General features: G+C 48.1%; 1 protein-coding gene across 1 annotated transcript; it reads right to left on the bottom strand.

Moving 5' to 3' along the window:
* Nucleotides 1-1,853: 1,853 nt before the first annotated feature.
* Nucleotides 1,854-21,252, bottom strand: per1b (period circadian clock 1b). Its single transcript, XM_080022969.1, has 20 exons — nt 21,089-21,252; nt 13,670-14,456; nt 12,333-12,586; nt 12,118-12,239; nt 11,786-11,987; nt 11,282-11,479; nt 10,888-10,966; nt 10,309-10,415; nt 10,053-10,206; nt 9,189-9,447; nt 8,680-8,791; nt 7,969-8,131; nt 7,611-7,720; nt 7,182-7,328; nt 6,736-7,065; nt 5,399-6,174; nt 5,091-5,271; nt 4,773-4,986; nt 4,111-4,261; nt 1,854-3,364 (listed from the first exon to the last, which is right to left on the bottom strand). Exons 2-20 carry the CDS (start codon nt 14,074-14,076, stop codon nt 3,065-3,067), a joined length of 4,266 nt encoding a protein of 1,421 aa, XP_079879095.1. The 5' UTR covers nt 14,077-14,456; nt 21,089-21,252; the 3' UTR covers nt 1,854-3,064.
* Between the last annotated feature and the right edge of the window lie 1,073 nt (nt 21,253-22,325).

Below are 22,325 nucleotides of genomic sequence, written 5' to 3'. Positions count from 1 at the left end.
TGGTGAGAAAGGCGAGGCAGCGTCTTTACCACCTCAAGCAGCTGAGGAAATTCAGGGCCTCGGCGAGGATCCTCAAGCATCCTGACAGAAAACATCACTGCCTGGTTTGGGAGCTGTACTGCTCAGGACAGGCGGGCCCTGCAGAGGGTGGTGCGTTCAGCCCAACGTACCACTGGAACTACCCTCCCCTCCCTGCAGGACTTATACACCAGGAGGTGTAGTCGCAGAGACCGCAGGATCATGAAGGATCCTCACCACCCCAACGACGCACTGTTCCAGCTGCTGCGGTCGGGCAAGCGCCTCTGCAGTCACACAGCGGGAACAGAGAGACTGAGACGGAGTTTCTTCCCGCAAGCCATAAGGACTGTCAATGCTGACCTCACCAGGGGTCCTAACAAAAAGCACTGAGTCACTCACACTGCCTTACTGTACTGTATGTAGCATACTGTACTGCATACTGTATCGCTGTGTCGTACTGTTGTATACTGTACTCTATATCTCCATACTCACTTTATTCACATGCACTGTACTGGACATATCTGTACAAATGGCCTATCCCATATACATAACTCTATTCCCTTCAATTTTGTACCCCCACTTTGTATTATCTTTTTGAGTCTCATTTTATTTCAATTTCTATTTTTCTATTCACTAACTGCGTTAGGTTTCAGGAATCAGTTAGTGCGGTAGAAATTAGGTTAGCTATTATGTTAAGTTTAGAAACAATTGTGCATAATCTAAGACATTTCACTGCATACATGTATGTATACAGTATGTATGTGACAAATAAACCTCTTGAATCTGGAATTACTGAAAAAGTTAATGCTGCTATGATAGAAAGGTGTCAGAACACACAGGGCATCACAGCTTGCTGCGTATGGGGCTGCGTAGCCGCAGACCGGTGTGTGTTGAGCCCTGTCCACCTCCGAAAGCACCTACAATGGGCAGGTGAGCATCAGAACTGGACCACGGAGCGATGGAAGAAGGTGGCCTGGTCTGATGAATCACGTTTTCTTTTACATCATGTGGATGGCCAGGTGTGTGCCTCGCTTACCTGGGGAAGAGATGGCACCGGGATACACTGTGGGAAGAAGCCAGCAGAGGCAGTGTGAGGCTCTCGGCAATGTTCTGTTGGGAAACCTGTGGTCCTGGCATTCATGTGGATGTTACTTTGACATGTAGCACCTAGGGGGAGCTACACAATATTAGGCAGGTGTGATCATTTTGAAACATTGGGTTCCTATTTTTTTTGAAAAACCTTATTGAGACGTTTCAAACACAGCCACCATCCCATTTATCCAATAACTCAATTTTTTCCTTTTTAAAGCTCTGTACAGCAATCCAGTCTTGAATAAAAACAGCTCGTTACCAGCGGGAGGCTGGAATACCGTGAAACCCCCAATCGCCGTTCTGATCAGAATCCCAAAACATGAACTCACGTGAACTTTGTGCCTGCGTTTTTGTTTTTTTGTTTTTTTCTTCCCCTCCTCCAAATGAGGCCATTCCTTGTCTTTTTTAAGCCGCGGGCAGCAGCCCGGGGTGGAAACCGCAGCGAGTATAAAAGGGAGATGTGGTGAAGTAAGGCTGTCTGGACGCTCTCTCTCTCCCTCTTCTTCCTCCTCTGCCAGGTCCGAATGCTGCGAAAAACAACCTTCCACCACAATAGACGGCACGGGAGGAACAATGCGATAAAAACAAATCGTGAGGGGGAACGTAAATGTTTGCTCGCAGAGTTTTATTCGACGATTGCGTCGAACGGGACCGTCTAATTGCTGGACTTGGTGTCACATCCGTGTTGCTTTCCAAATTGTTTTTAAAACACGAGAATAAAATAAAAACAACGCACATCTGGAAACATTTCCAAGTCAATTTTATTTGCTTTTTTGTACAAAGAATTTCACAAAAATATTTAGAAACTGTCGCTACGGACACACCACGACAGACGCCATTTACAAATAGAGGATTCCACACAACCGGTAACAGTGCCACAGGAAGAGGGTGCGGGGAGGGAAAATATACTCAAGGAAACAAGTCCAGGCTCTCGGCGCCCCGTGTTCTCCTTTCTCCTCTTCAGTCTCTTCGCACGGACGACATTTAGTGTTTAATGCCCGGGCGGCGGGAGAAAAACCTCCACGGGTCCCGCGCGGGTTCAGCACCTCGTCAAACCACGGGGAACGGTCCAGATTCTGGAGGCGCCGGGAAAGACCCGCGTTCCGCCTCTGTTCTCCTCTTCTTGATCCGTCGCTCCGTCCGCTGGGGCGCGTCCAGAGAACGGCGCCTCGTCGCGCGGACGTCCTTTAATGTTTAATGCCCGGCCGGAGGGGAAACCGCCACCGTCCCCTGCGGGGGTGGGTTCCGCGCCCCGTCGTCCCGTGTTCCGATGCCTGGACGGTGTCGTGCGGCCAGAAAGAAAGAAAGGAGAGCTCCGTCTTTTACGCAGAGGTGGTCGCCGGATTGTGTTTTTCCTCCTTCCGCGGGAAAAACAATTCCTATTTACACGTCACCATTTCACTTCTCGGTTCTAACCTACGTGACGCCCCCCCCCCCCCCCTCCCAACAACTGTATGTACAGACAGAAAGTATAAAAATATACAATGCTTACAAAATAAAGTCAACATGATTCTCAATGTACAGGTGAAGGTAAACTTAAGATTTTTTTTTTTTTATGTATAAAAAACAAAACAAAAAAAACCCCCACAACAACAAAAAGATAACTTAAGTGTTTCCATTCTGATTGTTCTGGGGGAACAGGAAACACAATCGCTGATTGGGGGAACGTCCCAACTTGGACTCTGACACACTCGGCGTTGCACCGTCCTCCATTTTAAAAATCATCGCACCGTTGCCTTCAGAGGCATCTCCATTGTACAAGGTGCTTTGCGTGTCGTCGGGGTGTTTGGGAGAAGGGCGACCTCAGGGCCTGTCCCACCCCCCCCAGCATGGCCGACGAGGGGGGAGGGGTTCCACTCGGCACAGGGAAAACTGAGCTGAGCGCGCCCCCCCCCCTCCTGTTCAAAGCAGCAAGGTGCATCTTCATCGTCGTTCATCTGACGTCGTCGTCCCGTCACACTCCGTCCCTGACGCGCTTTGTCCCATCGGCCGGCGAGCTCACTTCCTGCGCCTCCGTCGCCATTTCCTGGTCGTCTTGGCCGACGCCGGGCTTGGCCGCCTCCCGCTCCTCCTCCTCCCCCTCCTCCTCCTCCTCGGGGTGGGACTGGTCCATGGCGGTGTCTGCCGGGGCTTTCTTTGCCTCGGTGGCGCCCTCGTGTGTGGGCAGCACGCCGCACAGCTCCATCTCGTGAATCTCCACGTCGAAGGGCGTGGCGGGGGGCACCACAGGGGGACACTTGCAGCCTGTACAGGCCTGGGGAGGGGCGAGAGAGAGAGAGAGAGAGAGAGAAGATTAGATTTTGATATTATCTTTCGAGAGACGCAAACTCCCCCTCAACCTTAAAGGACCGTAGAGGTGTCAAATTGAGTTTCAGCCCAAGTCAGTTTGTGCCATAGCTCTAATTTCCCCAAAGCCTGAAGAGAGAGAGACAATCTTGCTTTAAGAATCCAAAAATGTGAGCTATCATTAGGAAAACGGTCAGAGGTATTCAAGTGTCTTTACGTTCCCCTCGTCAGCACAAGTTAAAGGACACCTGTATGGTCCTTTAACTTGTGCTGACGAGGGGAACGTAAAGACACTTGATAATTCCACTCTCGGTCCGTACTCTTGTCATTAAGGTTTATTGTTCATCTTCGTTTTTTTGTAAAATTCCCCCCCCCCACATTTATTATTATTTAAAATGTGCCCTCAGAGGGGGCTGGATGGTAGCTGACATGACTTTGTATCCTCGTAGGAAACCACGTCGTGACACTGCCACCTGTTGGCTACGTGACCATTCTCACAGTAATGAATGTCTGTGGCCACCAGGGGGAACACTCCGCTTCAACTCACTCAGACCAGGGGCTGTGCCAACTGCCGTATTTAGTTCTTGGTTTGTTTTACATTTCCTGGCGCACGCACGCACGCACGCACGCACGCACGCACGCACAAATCTGTGTAACCCCCCCCCCCCCACACAATCTACATTTATTACAGGCAGCCCATTTTATACTACTCACAGAGATGTTGATGGCCCGGGGCAGGCGCCCGGTGCGGATCCAGGGGTGGACCTGGCTCAGCTCCCTCTTCTGCTCCTCGTTGAAGCGGGGCTGGTGCTTCTGCATGGCCCTCAGCGCCTCACGGTCCTCCCGCAGAACCGTTTCCATGTCCCTGGCACACGGAGAGGGAGGGGGGGGGACATGGTCACTACAAAGCTGGCAATATGAAGCCGACATAATATCATGTGACTGAGATGAAGTTTGACCCTGCAATAAATAATCTCAAACTACTTCCAGGTTTTATAAAACATTCAGCAGGATTTCGTAAATGTGTTAATGACCAATATGTTTTCTATAGTTTTATCCATGACGACTCTCAACCACCTCCAGAACTAGGCGTGGTCTCTGCCTCATTAATATTCATAAGTGATGGTGATCCATGAGTGACGGGTACCAACTTAAAATGGTTTAGAGAGGAACGTCCTCATATGGTCGTAGTGTGATGCTATGATCTGATTGGCTGTATGTAAATTCGATTTGAGAATCAGGAAAAAAAATATCAACTGCGATCACATGAGGTATGGGGCGAAAAAATTGAAATTCTGATTTCTACCTTTTATATATCAGTTCTTTTCTCAAAGTGAAGCGATGGAACTTGGGTAAAGTGATGGTAGGAAACATACCTGACGGGGAGCTGGTAGGTCATCATGATCTTGTCGTCGGTGTTGGCCATCAGCAGCCAGATGGGGTCCTGCAGGACGCACTTGAAGAACTGCTCCTCGCCGCCGTCGCCCCCGGTGCTGCTGCCAGCCCCTGCAGGCTGCTTGCGGGAGTGGTCGTTCTCTGAAGAGTCGATGCTGCCAAAGTACTTGCTGGTGTGGCTGCTCTGGCTGCTCCCTGGGACAGGAGAGCGGTCAAAGGTCAACAGGGTCTAGCTTTAAGATTTCAAGATTGTACTAAGTGAGACTGGAGGTGAAACGGGAGGGAGTTTGTCTATTTACGGGTGCCGCTGGTGCCGGAGGAGCTGCAGCCGTTGGAGCCGGAGCCGGACCCCGAGGAGCGGGTCCCTGAGGACCCCGAGCCGGCTGACCCGGTGCCCGAGCGGGAGTCCTCCTGGAGCAGGAGGTCCAGCAGGTCACTGGAGGTGGACATGGCATCCTGATTGGACTCATTGGCTTCAGCCTGGGGGAAGACACAAACAACCATAATCATTAACATTAATTTTAATTCAAATATGATGCTTTCTTTACTTAGTTATTATTCAAGATATTCTTATATGTACAGGTATAAATTGTAAGACCCTGCTCACGTTTTCATTTTCCTTAGAGGTATTGGTGGAGCTCCTCTGATTGGCTGAGCTTTGGCATGTGGCCCCGCCCCCTTGCACAGGGGGTGTGGGCTGTTGCGAAGCTGCCAGCGCTGTAGCAACCTCCAAGCGGTTGCTAGGCGACTCCTCCAGCTGCAGCAGGTTGAGGGGCGATGAGCAGCGAGACTGAAAGAGCGGCGACTCGGCGCCCTCGCGGTCGGCGGGGGTCTGGCTGCAGGACTGGGGGGTGCTGCTGCGTGAAGGGGCGCGGGGGACCACGGTAGAGATGATGGGGGTCATGGGCTCCGCCGGGGGGGCGCTGGCGTAGGGGAAGTTGGGGTTGTAGAAGGGCACAGGGTTGGGGCCAGGCTGAGCTATGGGCGTCCCTATCTGGGGGAACATGTAGTTGGGCAGCACCAGCGCCATCATCGGGGGCACCATAGGGCCGGCGGGGAAGCGGGAGGGGTCCGGGATGGGCTGTGGGATGGGGGGGTATATGGGGTAAATGGGGAGCATGCCGGGGGGGAAGGGCACCGAGGGGATGCTGGCCTGGGAACCCACGGAGGTGGGCCAGGAGGAGGAGTTGGTCGGGGCCCCCAGGGGCATGTTGAGGGGCAGGGGGCCCGCCCCGCTGCCCACCGGGTCACGGAGGCATCCACCCAGGTCCATGGAGCTGTGTTGGTCCGATGTCTCCTGGTGCTTCACCCTCTTCCCCCCACGGCCACGCCTGTGGCCGGTGCTGCCCCCTGCAGCCGGGTAGTCACGGGAACACCGGATGCCTGAGGAGGGAAGATGAGAGGGTGCCTTTAATAATACAATTTTTCCACGACACCAATAATCCGGTAACACCCGCTAACATCTGGCAGTTGTCATTAGTGGGAAAGCTTACATGTAGGTTTCATTCCCGTGAAAAATCACTCTGCAATAGTCACAGGTATTAAACGGCTCAGGTACAGATCGTCTGTGATGGCAACACGTCACTCAGGTAGACACCCTTATTTTCGTCTCTTTACCGGCGTGATGAAGTTTGGTGCGGACCGTGGCGCGTAAATAGGCAGGAATATCAGAGTACCATTCAATCATTTCATATACGATTTAGAATCCAAAATTAGAAGTTACTTGTCTACTGGCAATGGGAAAGGCGTCAATCACCTATTTTAAGTGGGTTTACCCCGGTTTAAAAAAAACCTGGGTATACTTGCTAATTTTGGTGTAAAAACGGTATAAGAGGAAAAACTAGATCTACAACTTCACTGGTTAAAAGGAGCAGCCCTTTAACCTCAGAATGCATGTGAGGAATGAATGATGCGGATGATTGTTTTCCACAAAATGGTCTGTACCTCTGGACAGGGGGTTGGTGGCAGTGGCATGGCAGCGCACCGTGGAGGAGGCGGTGGGGTCAAAGACGCGCAGTTTGCTCAGGTCCTTGAAGCGGTCCAGGAAGGCCTGCTCCTCCTGCTGGGTGTGGGCCGACAGCACCTCCTTGGTCAGGCCCAGGCGCCCTGCGCCTCCTCCGCACGTGCTTCTCCGCCCGTCTCTCTCCGGCTGGATGGAGGCGGCTAGGAGAGGCGGGGGTGGAGGAGGGGACGGGGTGAGGGTGGTGGGCAGAGTGGGCGTGGTGGCAGGAGGGACCAATGTAGGAGTGGGCGGGGCCTCCTCCATGATGATGTCTGTGGAGGGAGCAAAGGGAGCAAGGTTATGAGACTGAATTCTAAGTCGAATTCTAACATTTAGGACTTTTAACAAAAACGCCGACGGGGGGGGAGGATGTGGAGGCCACGCCCACCTGACTCGGGTGGCTTCTTGTCGCCCACGTGTACAATGGTGCTGCTGAAGCTGCACTGGGAGGTTACCGAGGCAACGCTCTCCGCCTTGCTGGCCAGGGCCAGGGGGGGCAGCGGGGACGGCTCCCGCACCCGACTCACTGACACACCTGCAGAGAAGATGAAAAAATACCTTTGATGAGATTAAATTCACATAAAAGTCACCACATTCTCAAAGGGATTTCAGAAACCTGTTTTTGAAGTTTTGCTGAAAATACCACGCAGATTGTGCATTCTAGCCATTCTAACATGTTCTGGTTTGACGCTATCCATGCACTGTTACATAATGTACAGAACATCAACACATCTTTTTGCTATGACGTTACGACGGCTATTGGTCGCGGCTGACTCGAGATGTCCGTTCAGCACCGTTGACACACACGCGCACACACCTTTGCTCTTGTCGTTTCTGCCAGCCTCCTGCTTGTCGTCGTCAGAGGTGCAGGAGGACGAGCCGCACTTCCTCTTAATCGTGTTGGGAATGTTACAGCTGTCCAGGTACCTGCGGGGAGAAAGGACAATATCCAGTTATCTAGATGTATGGATGGATCAGAGCTTCCCGCCGACAACATTCTTTGTTTGGGAACTTCTCGCCATAGTTTTAACAGTGTGAGGGATCAGAGATGAGAATCTGAAAGGTAGGGCTGGGTGACTGGGGCAGGATTTCAGGAGTCATCATTTGATGTAATATCGACTCAATCAGATATAAAAAGAGTTAGGAAAAGGATAAATAAATGTGGTGAAACGCACCGTATGATGCTGTCCAGGCAGTTGATCTGCTGGTAGGAGTAGGCGGTGGGTGGCTCTTTGGGGAGGAGCGGGGTGTGCACCAGCGCCTTGGAGGGCCCCGTCATGTCGGCCAGCAGGCTGCTGATGGGGTCGCTGCCCACGGCCCGGAACCCGCTTGACACGCCTGGAGACGGCGAAGAAAACACTATTAGTTGAAGTTTTAATTACTTAAGTTACCCCTTAACTCAATAAAATATTCCTCATGAACCTTTTCAGTCATATCAAAATAAAAATACACTAACAAATTGGGCACTTTTGTGCAACGCCAGCTTATTCATCATTAAGTTTATTGTATATTGCCAAAATCTTGTATTTTTCTATTATTTAGGTATATTTATTTATATTATTTGTCAATTTATAGTTTATATGTATTGTCTATTTGTTTTTGTTCAAGTTCATTCTTATTGTTAATTATTATGTTAATTGTATATTTCTAGATTTTTCTATCTTCTAGTTATTTTTATGTGTATTGACAAATAGTTCCTTTCTTAGGTTTAGTTATTTATTTATCTGAATTTTTTTTAAATATAATTTTAGGTTTATATTTACTGTCAATTTTTATCATTAGGTACAGTATATTGTATATAGCCATTTATTTCCTATTTGTAGTTAATCTTTAGGTTTATTGCATAAGTGGGACCGACTTAGCGCCCTGGCGCCACGGCCTCATACCTGTGCTGTACGCGTGCTTCCTGGGTGGCGGGCGGTTTCGGGACTCGATGAAGACCTGCTGCCCGTTGGTCTTGACCATGTGCACGTCCTTGCAGATCTGCTGGAAGGTCATCTGCAACAAACACAGCACAAATCAAGAGCCAGGACACATCTGCACTCAACCAGAGAGCCCGTCCACCAAGCCCGTGCAGCAAGTGAAAGACACTGAAATCCTCATGAACGAGAATATCATGACCCGACAACCATAAACACAATCATAGAGGGAAAATCATTGTCACTGCTCAGGTGAAGCAAAAAATAAAAAATAATAAAAACACAATTTTACTCATTAACCTTTTTATTGATATCAAAATAAAAATTGACTAATAAATTGGACACTTTTTCATTACATTTACTGTATTTTTCCAAATCCACATCTCTGGGGTACAGATAAATGGAGTTGTTTTTCTTTGTCGCCCCGTTGGCGGGGCGACAAAGAAACTTACAGGTCCACTTACAGGTCCACTTACAGGTTTGTGTCGGGCGACGGTGTCCTCGGCCGGCGGGCTGTTGCTGTCGCTGGACGAGGCGCTGAGGCGCTGCTGGTGCGAGCGGCGTGAACCCCGCGAGCCGTTAGAGCCCAGCGAGCTGTAGCCCTGCGAGCCGCTGCTGTGCACCGGCTGCACCAGGAGCCGGTGGATCTGCTCGCTCAGCTGCACAATATCCGGTGTGGTGAGCCGGCTCTCGCAGCCCCGTGGCATGGTGAACACGTCCTCGTTCAGGGGGCTCCTGGAGAGAGAGACAGGGACCAGAGGATTGAAGATATGCAGCTGAAGCCCCTTTCTGTTTTAACTATCCATCTGTCTGTTTGTTTGTCTTGTTGCTACTGGTTAAGTTCACTGAATGGAGAACAATTGTTTAGTCCATTTCCAGAAGTTAGACAGCTGTCCTGCATAGAGACCAAACCAGACAAAGGGCCTTGATGATTCACTTAGTAATTTCTTGCGGTGATTTTCGCTTGGTGATTTGATTTTTTTTTTTTTAAGAATTGAATACAGACATTTCGAATCTCTCTCTCCCTGGGTGTCTGAAAATAGCACCCGTTTTTAGCAAGATACGCATGTTGACAGACAACTGGATAGAGATACTATGTGACTTGGCAGTTTGGCAGTTTTCTAAAGCTCTGCTAACAATTACTGGAACATTCATTTGGACGACTACTGATAACTGTGTTAAGAGTAAATTGTTTTGGATTAAAGGGTTCCCAAACTGGCATCTGTGGCCCCCTGGGGGCACTGAAAGAATTTCAGGGGGGGGTGGAATTTGCATATGTGGTTCTCTAATTGCAATGAAAACCTGTTTTTCTTCTTCAATGACAGTGAACACCAACTCACATTCTGACTTTGTGCCGCCCCACGATGAAGGTGACCTTGCGGCTCCAGGGGTTGACGAAAGATGACCAGCTGGTGTCGATGGTCAGGTACTCTCCGTTGCGAGTGCACATTCTTAGAGGGGAGTGGTCAAAGGGCTGGCCCGCGAACTGGAGAACTGGGGATCACAAATCAAACAGTTTCATGATACTGTATTCAAGGCGAGTGTAAACAGAGGTTGAAGAGGTGGTACAGATGCTAAAGAGGAATGTGGACTCACTCTTCTTGTGGATAGCCACCATGATGGGCCTGTCTTCAGGATGGATGTAGAGCAGCATGGCAGTTCCCACCAGGTCCTGGGGCAGATAGCCCAGCAGCGGCACCGCCCTGCGCAAATGTTAAAGGTTTTACATTTTAATCCATATGAATTTACATTCTTATATTTAAAACCACAATGAAAGACTCAAGGCGTGTAGTGAAAGGGACACTCCAGTTCTGCGTGCTAACTGTGTTAGTTCAATGCAAGGCTGCAGAGGGGTTCAACTAGCCCAGCTCCTGTGATGTTCAGGAAGAGCTGAGTTATTTAAGCAATGTGTTGTGAGTCTTCATGACCAGTTAGAATAAAAACTAGGTTTTAAGTTTTGAATGCAGCTATATTCAGAACTACTATAAAATATTCCTAGTATAGAGTATTAACAGAGTATAGTATTTTGCAGCAATAGCAGAGATGTACCAAAGATACACCTTCGCGAAAATGCCGTGTTAAAAAAAACCCCAACTTAATTGTGTCAAAATGTAGAGCTACCGCAATCATTACATAATCACAGTTATTTGAGCCTATTGCAATCATTTTCATTACCTCTCGTCCACCTCCTGGAAAACGCAGCTTGGTGTGTGGCTGGTTGTGAAGATCCTCTTATCTGTAGGGATGCGAGGAGCTGGTGGACAGAAAAAGGGAGGAACTGATAAGTCTCACAGGATTATTTTGGTGCATTTGGCTGAGATATTCTATTCATTTTCAAAAATATAAGGGTCAACACACACACACACACACTTATTTATACTAGTGTTTATACACACGCACAACTCTTCAAGCACTTCAGGCTGCCAGGTATTCCAGCACTTAAATTTCCCGAGCACAAAATTCAAGTACTTCAAGTACCTGGTAAGAACCCTGATTTACACAGCGAAAGTCACTCTCCCTCTTATTTTAAAGTTGTGTGTATTGACTGATGAGCACTACTGATGATCACCTTCATATCCGGAGTGGACCCTCTCTGCGATGAGCAGGCAGCAGGGCTGTGGCTCTGCGTCGTCGGAGTCTCGGATGGTGAGCTGGTACGGCGTCAAGCGGAACGGGTAGTAGTGCATCTCGCCGCCGTGCGTGCGGTCGGCAGCACTGATGCGGCAGAACATGGACTTCTCCTGCGTGCAGTCCATTGGTGGGGAAACTGGAGAGAGAGATTATCTGTTTTTAATTCTTTTATCGCTTTTATGTCTCATGTAAAGCACTCTGAATTGCCCTTGTGTATGAAATGTTCCACCCTGCCTATATCTGTTGTCTCTTGTTTCATTTGAAGAAAAATTTATCTCAATAAAAAAATGTAATTTATTAAAATTTCAATAACATTACCAAAAATAATAATTATATTATAATTCCCATTAATTTAAAAATGTTATTAAGATCGATTTACTATGTCTTTATATTGCCTATTATGTAACGTGCCATACAGCAGCGTTCCTCTGCCTCTACTCACTGGAGCCGATGCAGGTGGCCCAGGGCGGCAGGCGGCAGGGCGCGGTGCTGCTGTAGAAGGTACTGACGTCCTGCGGCGCCAGCAGCTCAGAGAAGACGGTTCCCTGGAGGATCTCGGGCTTGCAGCGCAGCAGCGAGGAGCCCTGTGGCGAGATGTACACCACCTTCCCCGACAGGAAGGACACTGCCATGGAGAATGTGTCCTGGAAAGAAGCAGAAATGGAGCAATAGGGGTTAGGAAAGCTTGAGAATGAATATTGCGTGAATCCGTGAATATTGTATATTTGTTACATTATATTTGGTGCATTCCAGGAGCATGGGTTTCCAGCTTACGGTGTTTTTCAGGGTGTACTCCGAGGTGATGTCGTCCAGCTCTTCGATCGTGAAGGTGGACAGGTCCAGGCTGCAGCCGTGGCACTCCTCCACGCTCCACTGGTGGTAATACTCCTGGTTGGCTGGAAATGAACAATAAAACACAGAAAATGGAGTCATACATACAGTCCTATTTGAGGATTCTGTTCTCAGCTCAATCAAAATGTTGTCCCCACCTCGGACTTGCTTGACACAGTTGAGTGCATATTTGAGGGCGTCCAAGGTGCTGGAGCGTCCCTTGCCCCTGCGCTCCGCGGGCAGGCGGATCTTCAGTTCCTTGAGGGCCTTCATCAGCTCCTTTTGGGTCTGGAGGCGGGCCGACTGGTCGCTGCTGCAGCCCGACGTGGACGGAGGGTCGTGCTCGGAGCTGGTGGACAGCAGGCTGTAGGCCAGTGAGCCACTGGGCGGGGACAGGCTCTGGGAGTTGGAGCTGAGGGACAATGGGGGGCAGTCAGTCAGCCGTTTATAGACACGATGAAATACGAATTAGCGATGTGCATTTTAACAAAACCGTATTCTATCATGCTGGAAAATGGAATCAATAACGGAATCTGCAGATTGATCCATTAATGATTTTGCATCTCAAGCTAATTTTCATGAATAAGGATTCTGACTTTTACTTTTATTACATGCAATCTTCTTTTTCTACCTAGAAAAGATACAGTGATATATCTGGGACTAGCGGAGGTCGGGTTCTCAGGATCATGACATTTTGGTTGAGGTACATACTGTATAATTGCCATTAACTTAATTTATTACATTTTTTTGTTCATTTTATGCCACCATCAAAGTATAATCCTGTGGAAAAATATGGCTGTGAAATCTGGCTATTTTGCAAAAAGATCGTGATCGAGCGATTATGCAATCATCGTGGCAGCTCGAGGCAGAGACAACTGAAACATTGGAGAAAAGCGACGAAGGCGTGATAACACCAAAGTGACATTGAAATGTAATTGATCACATAACACCGTGCAGTTCTACAGCAGCGCGGAGCCTCTGCATTGCTCTGTCATGCTGCCCTTTGCAAGGTTATGTCATATTTGGCTTCCCACTCCCGAACCAGCTCTCATGCATCATTTTCTTAAACCATGCCAGACGGTTACATCAGTCAGATGCTTGGCTCAGATTTCTCCCTTCCATCGTCTCTCCCATCCCAATTCATTTCTGCACATTTCACAGTATTTCCCACAGGTCTGAAATGTACTTGTGGTAGGAGCTGGCGGGGGAGGTACCAACACGAATTACAGTTTTCCGAGTCCCCATGGAACGCAGCGTCACGTGGGGGGCGGGGATACCGACACGAATTACACTTTGAGTTTCCGTGGAACGCAGCATCACTTTCTGTGGTCTCTCAAGGTCTAAACTGATAACTGAAAATCGAAATTGAGTAGAATATTTACCTATTTTCATGTAATGTATTCTTGTGAAGCACTTTGAGTTGCATGCGGTGTATGAAAGGTTATAATAATAATAATGGTTACTGTAATCATTATTTTCAAGTTTCTCCTCCTACCTCTTGTTGCTCTCGGTGTTCTCCAGCATCATGCCAGAGTCCTTGCCGTTGGACGAGCTGTGGGAGCTGCGGGTGGACTGGTGCCCGCGGGACCTGTTCTCCGTCTCGATCCCGCCCTCACTCTCCCGTTCACCGGAATCGTTCCCGCTGGACAGTCCGTCCATGTCGTCCGAGGTGGGCCCCCGGCCCTCCCCCGATGAGCCCCCTGACTGGGACCCTCTGCCGTGGGAGGAGATGCTCGCCCCGCTCCCTCCTCCGCGCTCCTGGCTTTTGTTGCCGGGGATAGGCTGGCCGGCGTCATCATCATTGTTCGGGGAGTTCATTGCTCCCGACCCGGCCTCCTGGCCCCCGTCTTTCTCGGTGGACCTGGCCACCCGAGCACGAGTGTTGCAGTTTTCATAACTCATACTTGGGTTTGATGGGGCTGAGACAGCTGGATTGAGGTGTCAGCTGAACTAGATTTAATTGAACAGAAGGTGATTTTAAGTAGGGCCGCTATGTCTACACAGGGGTATCATAGCTGGAGGTTTGGTTTGAAAAACTAAAGGAGAGAAGATCATGCTTTGAGCATGATAGCAGACACGATTCCTTGCTATCTTCAGTTTTCTCTGGAGATGAATCTCCGCTGATGAACTCTTGGCGTGAAACACTTCAACAGATGGGCTAAAAAGGCTTGAGGGAAAAAATGGCTCCAGCAAGAGTGAAAAAAAAAAAAAAGAAAAGAGAGAACTCTTCACTATGGCTGGTCTTCTCACCCTCTTGTGTTGCTCCAGTTGCTAAAGGCGACCTGGGGGGGGGGGGGGGAAACGACATTTTAGTTTTACTTCATTGAAATGATTCCAAGGTCAACAAAGCTCACGATCTCTGTGGCATTATACTGTACACTCATTGAGAACATTAGACACACTATAGTAATACTGGGTAGGGTCTCCCTTTGCTTTCAAAACAGCCTAAGTTTTTCTTGGCATGGATTCCACAAGATGTTGGAAACATTCCTTTGAGATTCTGCTCCATGTTGACATGATTGCATCACGCAGGTCCTGCAGATTTGTCTGCTGCACATTCATGATGCAAATTTCCCGTTCTATCACATCCCAAAGGTGTTGTATTGGATTCAGACCCGGTGACTGGGAAGGAAACTGAAGAACACTGAACTCATCATCACGTTCATGACACCAGTTTCAGATGACTTTTGCTTTGAGACACGGTGCATTATCATGCTGGAAGTAGCCATTAGGAGATGGTAAATCGTGGCCGTGAAGGGATGCACCCGGTCAACAACAATACTCAAATAGGCTGTGGCATTCAAGCGGTGATTGATTGGTATTAAGAGGATGGATTCATGCTATTACCACCTAATTCTGGCCCTACCATCTGTGTGCCACTGCAGGTATCAAGATTCATCAGACCAGGCTACATTTCTCCAGATTTAGTGAGCCCGTTCCCACTGCAGCCTCAGCTTTCTGTTCTTGGCTGACAGAAGTGGAACCCGATGTGGTCTTCTGCGATTGTAGCCCATTTGCCTCAAGGTTCCACGTGTTGTGCGTTCTGAGATATTTTTCTGCTCACCACAGCTGTACAGAGTGGTTATCTGAGTTACCGAGAGACTGTTGTAGAGACTGTTGTGTGTGAAAATCTCAGGAGATCAGCAGTTACAGAAATACTCAAACCAGCCCACCTCACATTTTTGCCCCATTCTGATGGTTGATGTGCACATTAACTGCAGCTGCTGACCCATGCCTGCAAGATTTTAATGCATTGCACTGCTGCCACACGATTGGCTGATCAGATAATTTGATGAATAAGTAGGTGTACAAGTGTTCCTAATAAAGTGGTCAGTGGGCGTAGATCAGTGGCTATTTCTGAATGGACACTCAAGGTGTGTCACCTACGCAAGTATAAAGTCCAGTGATATTTATTCCCTGGATAGAGAATAACGCTAGAATTAATCCTTTAAGCCCCTAAAGGACGACGTCATCCCCTCCACAACTCTGACCCTGCCAGCACCGAAGTGGACGGAGCATTTTACCACCTAATGCTTTCCTCCTGCCGATAAACACCACACACTTAAACCCATCCTGCTCCTATGGTTTACTTAACAAGGTAATTGCGATCTTATCAATGTCAGCATTACCCTGTTATGTTATTTTGTGTTGAATTTACAGTGTATTGTATGTAAATGACTAATGGTGGACATTTCTACGCTAGTAATTTTCAGAGGTTTTCATTTTGAAATGTAAATTTTTTAAATCGTTTTTCAGTAATATACTGTTCATTGAGAATACAGTAGGAATACTAAAATAACAGTGTAAAGGCAGCCATATTTATAATGCCAATAATATTTACAGTAATAAACTGTTGTTGTAGATTACAGTGGGTACACTGTAGAATTAGTTTCATGCTGTCATTAAGTGAGGCATACCTGTACGGATTAATATCTAAAAACAGGGCAGAACGGCCTATGGGCATTTGTCTCAAGACAGTAGAACAATGTGTAAGTGACTGCATGGGCAACTGCAAGTAATTGATTCTTCTCCATTTGAAGGCCGCCACGATGAAGTGAAACCGTCCACTCGCCAACTATGAAAATGTTACACAAAGACAATGTTTGGTCAGATGGAAGATCAACACTCGCACATGACATACCCTGTGCGCTAGGAATTAACAGAGTAGGGGAGGGAGTAATTTTTCTCTGGAAATATGGGTGCAGGCAGGGTGTGAGTGGGCGTCAAGACCAGCTGGCATCCATGCATACTTCCAGGGGCCACACAAGCGGCAGCAGATAGGTCGCAGAGTTGGGCTGTGCTCAGGCTACTAGAATACATGGATGGGCCATGCCCCCGCGACCCAGCCACCAGATCACGCACTGGCTTAACCATCATTCCACATTAATGGGCCACCCATGCATGAAACTAAAATCTGCATAAATCCCCCTCACCGATATTCACAGGAAATACACTCAATAGAGCCCAGCCCCAATATGTATCATTACCGCATTCTCTCTTCACAGGCTGATAAATCCTGAAAATGTTTGGTTAAATGCTGCCTAGCTTCTGTGGGAATATGAATATATGCATACAAAAAAAAACAAGACAAATGCTTTTGAATGTTTGGATAAAAAAAAAAAAAAATGATATTAAGAAGAATAATCAGGAGTGAGCATTCACGGGTTCTGAAATGTGTAATTTCATTTAAATGAGATTCGCTTCTTGATCAGGTTTTATGCAAACAAGTACTGTAGATATTTAAGCTCGAAAATAATGGTTCAGCAAGGCATGCGTTAAGTTAAAGAAAGTGAAACTTAACTAATACAATTTTAACATGTGGAAAAAAAACTAGATTGCCATAAGAGTCACACGTTTTCCCTAACTATAGCCCTATTCTTCTGCTCAAATATTTTGTTGTGCAAAAAATATGGAATAATCTTGGTGGTGGAATTGTTATGAATTATACACCACATATATTACGGCATATAAGTTGATTTACGCCTATTTATCATCTTTGGCGGGGCTATGTTTCTTAATTTGGGAGGGAGAGGCTATCAGCCGCAATCAGTGTCCGTTAGAAACACACGACGCTGTCACTTCAAGCACAAATTGCACCCTAACGCAGAGAATATTTTGATTGTAAATTGATTTCATCATCATATTTATGTGATGCGGTGCACCCTTGTCCAACGTGAACTTGCCCTCCGCAGACTAACGGGGACACAACAACGACGTCATTTATTGACAAAAAAAACGAAGATAAAAACAGGGAGCGTGATTGCTGTTTACGCACCCCATAAAGCCACACACACACACACACACACACACACACACACACACACACACACACACACACACACACACACACACACACACACACACACACACACACACACACACACACACACACACACACACACACACACACACACACACACACACACACACACGAGAGAGAGAGACGAGAGAAAACAACGTTCCCTTACCGCAAGCGCACGGCGTGTGTGAACATGTGTGACCTGTTCCTAATTCCCTTCACATCGCCTCGCAGCCGCTGAACAACTAATTCCACGCTGGCGACGTCAGTCTGACCGTTTGACATCAACGGACAACGACGGTGAGCTCCGCGGGGCCGCGCGCTCGCGTCCCCGGGGAGAGGCTCCGTCCGCGGCGCCGCGCAGCCGCAGCAGGGGCAGGAGCAGGAGCACACAAGGCACGTGTATTCGGCTGTGGCTTCCGCGAGCTCTGCCGGCCGCTGATTGGTCGGCGCCGTCAGCCAACGGGAGGGCCGCTCGGGCTGCTTTTGTGCCGCGGCGACACGCAGCACAGCGGGTGTCGCAGATCGGTCTCAAGGCTTTTCTCAATGTTTTCTTTTATATATTACTATTTACAGTTATTATTTATCTATTTATTTTATTGTACTTTTATTTATTTTATTGTACTATTGCCTTATTCGTTTTTTTTTGTTTTTTTTTTTAAATGTTTGTTTATAGTTATTCACTTTTAGTTATTATTCTAGCGGAGGACTGGGCAAACGACCTCCACATGCTTTACTTTGAAAATATCTAACTTGGTTCTTTTAAAAGTAACTATACTAGTAACGACCTCATAGTAACTCGGGCCCTGTCCCCCGTGTCCATGGTGTTTGTGTTCTGCGAATGCTGAATCCGAAACTACGGGCGCCGTTCACAACAGCTCCATACAAGGATCCACTGGACACAAATAGGAAAAATTAATCAGAGGATTTGGGTGCTCAGGGCTCCCAAGTGGAGGTCACAGTACTGGGAGCACTGGGTAGTTGGAGATCGTTTGACACTTCAAACCCAGTGACATACTGTATAAAGAGAGTGGAATCCGATTATGTAATATCTGTGACTGCTCCAGTTCCTCCCGGTGAATGTGCTAGGTGCCTGAAGAATGCGTGGCTGGACGTCACCGATAATCACTAATAATCTCATCTTGTTACATTTAAGCATAATTAGACCTCAATACCCTTCAGATGAAACGTTAATTCCTCCTTCGGGCACAATGGCCCATGTTGGACTTAGGCGCTGGCGAGTTTTCCCCCTGGATTTCAGTCTTGGAAGACAAGAGTGCCAATAATAGAATCAAAGCCAAGTCATTTTTTCTGTCACACAGACGTCCTTGCCTAACTCTGCACCTCCAGCTCTACATCCCCCTTGCCGAGTCTTCTCTCTGCCTCCAACTTCCTCAGCTTTTTCTTGTTAACTGCCCTCCCCGGGGCAGGGGGGGGGGGGCCTGGTTTGGACCTTGGCCGAGCAGGGCTGATATTGCATTTTGGAGTGTCACATCCTGCCGTGTGCTCTATCATGGTTACAAACATTACATCCAAAACAGGAACATGGTGGTACTGCATCACCTGTCGAGGGTAAACGCTAAGCTTTGTAAACGAAGCCCCGAGACAACCTTAAGAACTTTGTGGCCGTGCAGTCTTCTCTCCAGGAGACAGCATCAAATCCAAAGTGTACATTTGCCATGTGAAATCTCTGCCAAGTCAGCCACTGCACCTCTTCTCTCGGCCGGTCTACGCAAAATTATTGCTCCCCACTGGTGTTAGAATTGCTGAGTTTAACTACGTCGTTTGTGAGAGCGTCAAGTGCTCAAAGCCCCAAATGACAAGCAGTCAGCAAATTAAGGAACGTTACTTGGCGTTTTGACTACGCCACTATTCCATTCCCCCACTGAAGGCCGCGCTGTGTATGCATTTCTGACATGTGCATTTCACTTGCAATGTGCAGAGGTGTTAAATGCCTGGACAGCCCGGTAGTATCTGTGGTCTTGTATTACTTTTCAAAACAAAGGCAACATTGTGAGAGACTGGACAGAGGGTGAGCTGTGCCACAAGAGGGCCACAAAGACGCATTGCATTTATCCTCCGAAAATACTCAAAACGCATAAAATCACATGACACGACTCTCACAAACACAGCAATGTTTTGCACAATCGGTCAGCTGCATTGGTCTGATATCCACGAGATATATGACCCTGTATTAATACGCTGTCTAAGTCTTGGATTAAACCAAGCCTGCAAAGAAATGTGCAGGATCTGTATCGCCATCAATTTGGCCAGAGCAAGAAACAACTACGACGCGGGAGCTACTGCGTGGAGCATAGCGGCCTCCAGTGGATAGAATATAGAACTACAATTGAATAACGTTCAACTGTGATTAACCATTTCAATAATGGGAAATAAATGTTAAAATGTTATTTCAACCACCAGATAAATATAAACGGACTTTATAATAATAAATGAACAGAAAACTAAATTCAGGAAGAGGAAAAAACGTCTCACGGTAACTGTTGATCGTGTCGCCGCGATAGTTTTCTCCCAGTGGTGGAAGTGGGTATTACAACTACTAAATGAATAACTGGATCACAACTGTCGGACAATCAATCAAACACCAACGCGACGCAATGAGAAGACCGCGAGTAACGTTGGGGTATTTAACAAAAAAACAATTAAAATTAAAAACCTCCCGGGTCAAATGCATTGGCCGCGCACACTCCCACAGGAGGAATTGGATTTGCCAGATTAGACAGGTTTAGAGGTTAGCGCCGCGCCGCTGCACTGCGATTGCAGACAGTGGGAACAAAGTGTTCAGCACATCGTGCTTCACATGACCGAAATACCATCACAGCGCGTTTCAGAACCTGCCCCGTGGATTTTAGGACAAACAGGGTGGGGGTGGGGGTGGGGGTGACCCAAACGCACTACATTGCGGTATAAATTATATTGGTATAACCAACCAATTGTTTGCGTTTTAGTTCTTTTTACGCTTTATTGTATATTGACATTTTTTCCTTTATCTTTTAGGTGTAGACTTTTTTTTTTTTTTTTCTTCCTATTTTTGTTGTTATCTGTTAAGGTGGGGGCCTGCTCTGTAGAAGCATTTTATTTGTTGTTTGTGGTTGATTTTAAACGTTTATCGTATAAAGCCAGATTTTCAAAGTTGTTATTATCATGGTGCGGGGGGGGGGGTATTGGGTTTTGCCGTTCTTTACTGTTATTATTATTATTAATATTATTATTGTTATTATTACCTTTTACTCCGTTTTCTTTTCTTTTTTTTTTTTTTGTAAACGAGCGGCCCTAACGTCGCAAGAACAATAAAACGCCCGTCAAAGCAGCCGGCGGGTCGAACATGTTTACGTTGGAAACTGGAAGTTGGAAAGGAGCGCCATGTCGCCATGACGGCAGCGGGACCAGCGCCTGCAGAGTCGGTCGCGTTTAACAGCCGCTTTCCACAAATACGACGTTGCACCGCACCGCATCGGCGCGCCTACGGACACACTTCTTCCGAACACATTTCGGACACATTGCATCGAACGACCGCCCGTACGGCGAGCGAGGTGCGCGCCGACGCAGAGCACCCGCTGCCACCGCTCCCCACAGCCCCAGTCGGTCGCTTACCTCGGACGCAACCGGAACGCCGCCGGTGTCTGTTAGAATCCCCGGAGGAGAGGCGCAGCCGGAAGAATGGCTTCGGACACACACACGCCAAAGAAACAACAACCCCCGAGATAAACGCGTCAACGCAGACTTCGCCCGCCCGCCGCTCTCCGTCTCTGGGAAGCAGCTCCTCCGTCCCTCTTCCCTCCCTGGCGGTTTACACGCAGGGATACACGTGCCGGGGGCGTGGGCCGGCGGACGCCATTGGACGCCGCCGCCGGGACGCCGCGCCCCCGCGACGCCGCCATTGGTCGCGGGGGCGCGGCCGGCGCCGCACGGGGCTCGGCGCTCACGTTGCACGGCGACCGGGTTCCGACGCTCCAAACAGAAAAGAACACCGGGGGAGGCGGGGAGGCGCCGCCGCCGCCCCTAGTGCCGGTGGCAGCTGCGAAGCCCCATTCGCCCGCCGTGGCGTGAGCGCCTTCGCTTGGCTCCTCGACGCCAAGACTTTCTGGAAACGGGTGGAACGCCGCCCATTTATCGCGTCTCGGAAACGAGAAACGTATCCCTTGCGTTTTCTTTTTATGTATTATTATTTTTTTCTTCTCTTCGGGTGTACTTTATATTGCAATTGTTTCTATTGTTTTTTTTATTATTATTATTATTTTTTTTTTTTTTTGTAAACGTTTATTGCATATGACCCCCCCCCCTTTTTTAAAAATATTTTTTTATTATTTCTACTTTATTCTTCTACTATTTTAACCCCTACCGTAGCCGTTTATTTGAATCCACCCTGTGCACGGAATCACATTTTGTACATCGCAAGCGTATTTTGTTTTAACGAATGTCACAAATGCGCCGACCTTTACCAAGACGAATTCCTTTGCACGGTACATGTTTTGTATGTCGACGTGCACTCGGCCGAAGACCACAATAGGCATATTCCTATTGTTATTGTGTTTTATTCTATATATTTGTATCTTATTCTATAAGTATTCGACTTACTGTATTACGTTTTTTACTTTAATTTTTTTCCTCGGACATATTGTGTGCCATCACTTCACTGCGTACATGTGTGACAGTATGCACACACGCGTGTGACGGACAAACCGTCTCGACTCTCGAAATGCGTGCTGCGCACAGGTTGCGTACTTACGGCTGCAGCAGAACACAGCATGCTCGGTTCCACGTGCTCCGCGCGGCGGGTACACGGTGACGTCACATGTTCTCTTCCCCTACCCCGGGCGGCACGCGGCGG

The sequence above is a fragment of the Zeus faber genome (assembly GCF_960531495.2).
Source record: "Zeus faber genome assembly, chromosome: 22".
NCBI lineage: Eukaryota > Metazoa > Chordata > Actinopteri > Zeiformes > Zeidae > Zeus > Zeus faber.
The sequence above is the reverse complement of the archived record's forward strand: the minus strand, read 5'-3'. Positions and strand labels throughout refer to the sequence as shown.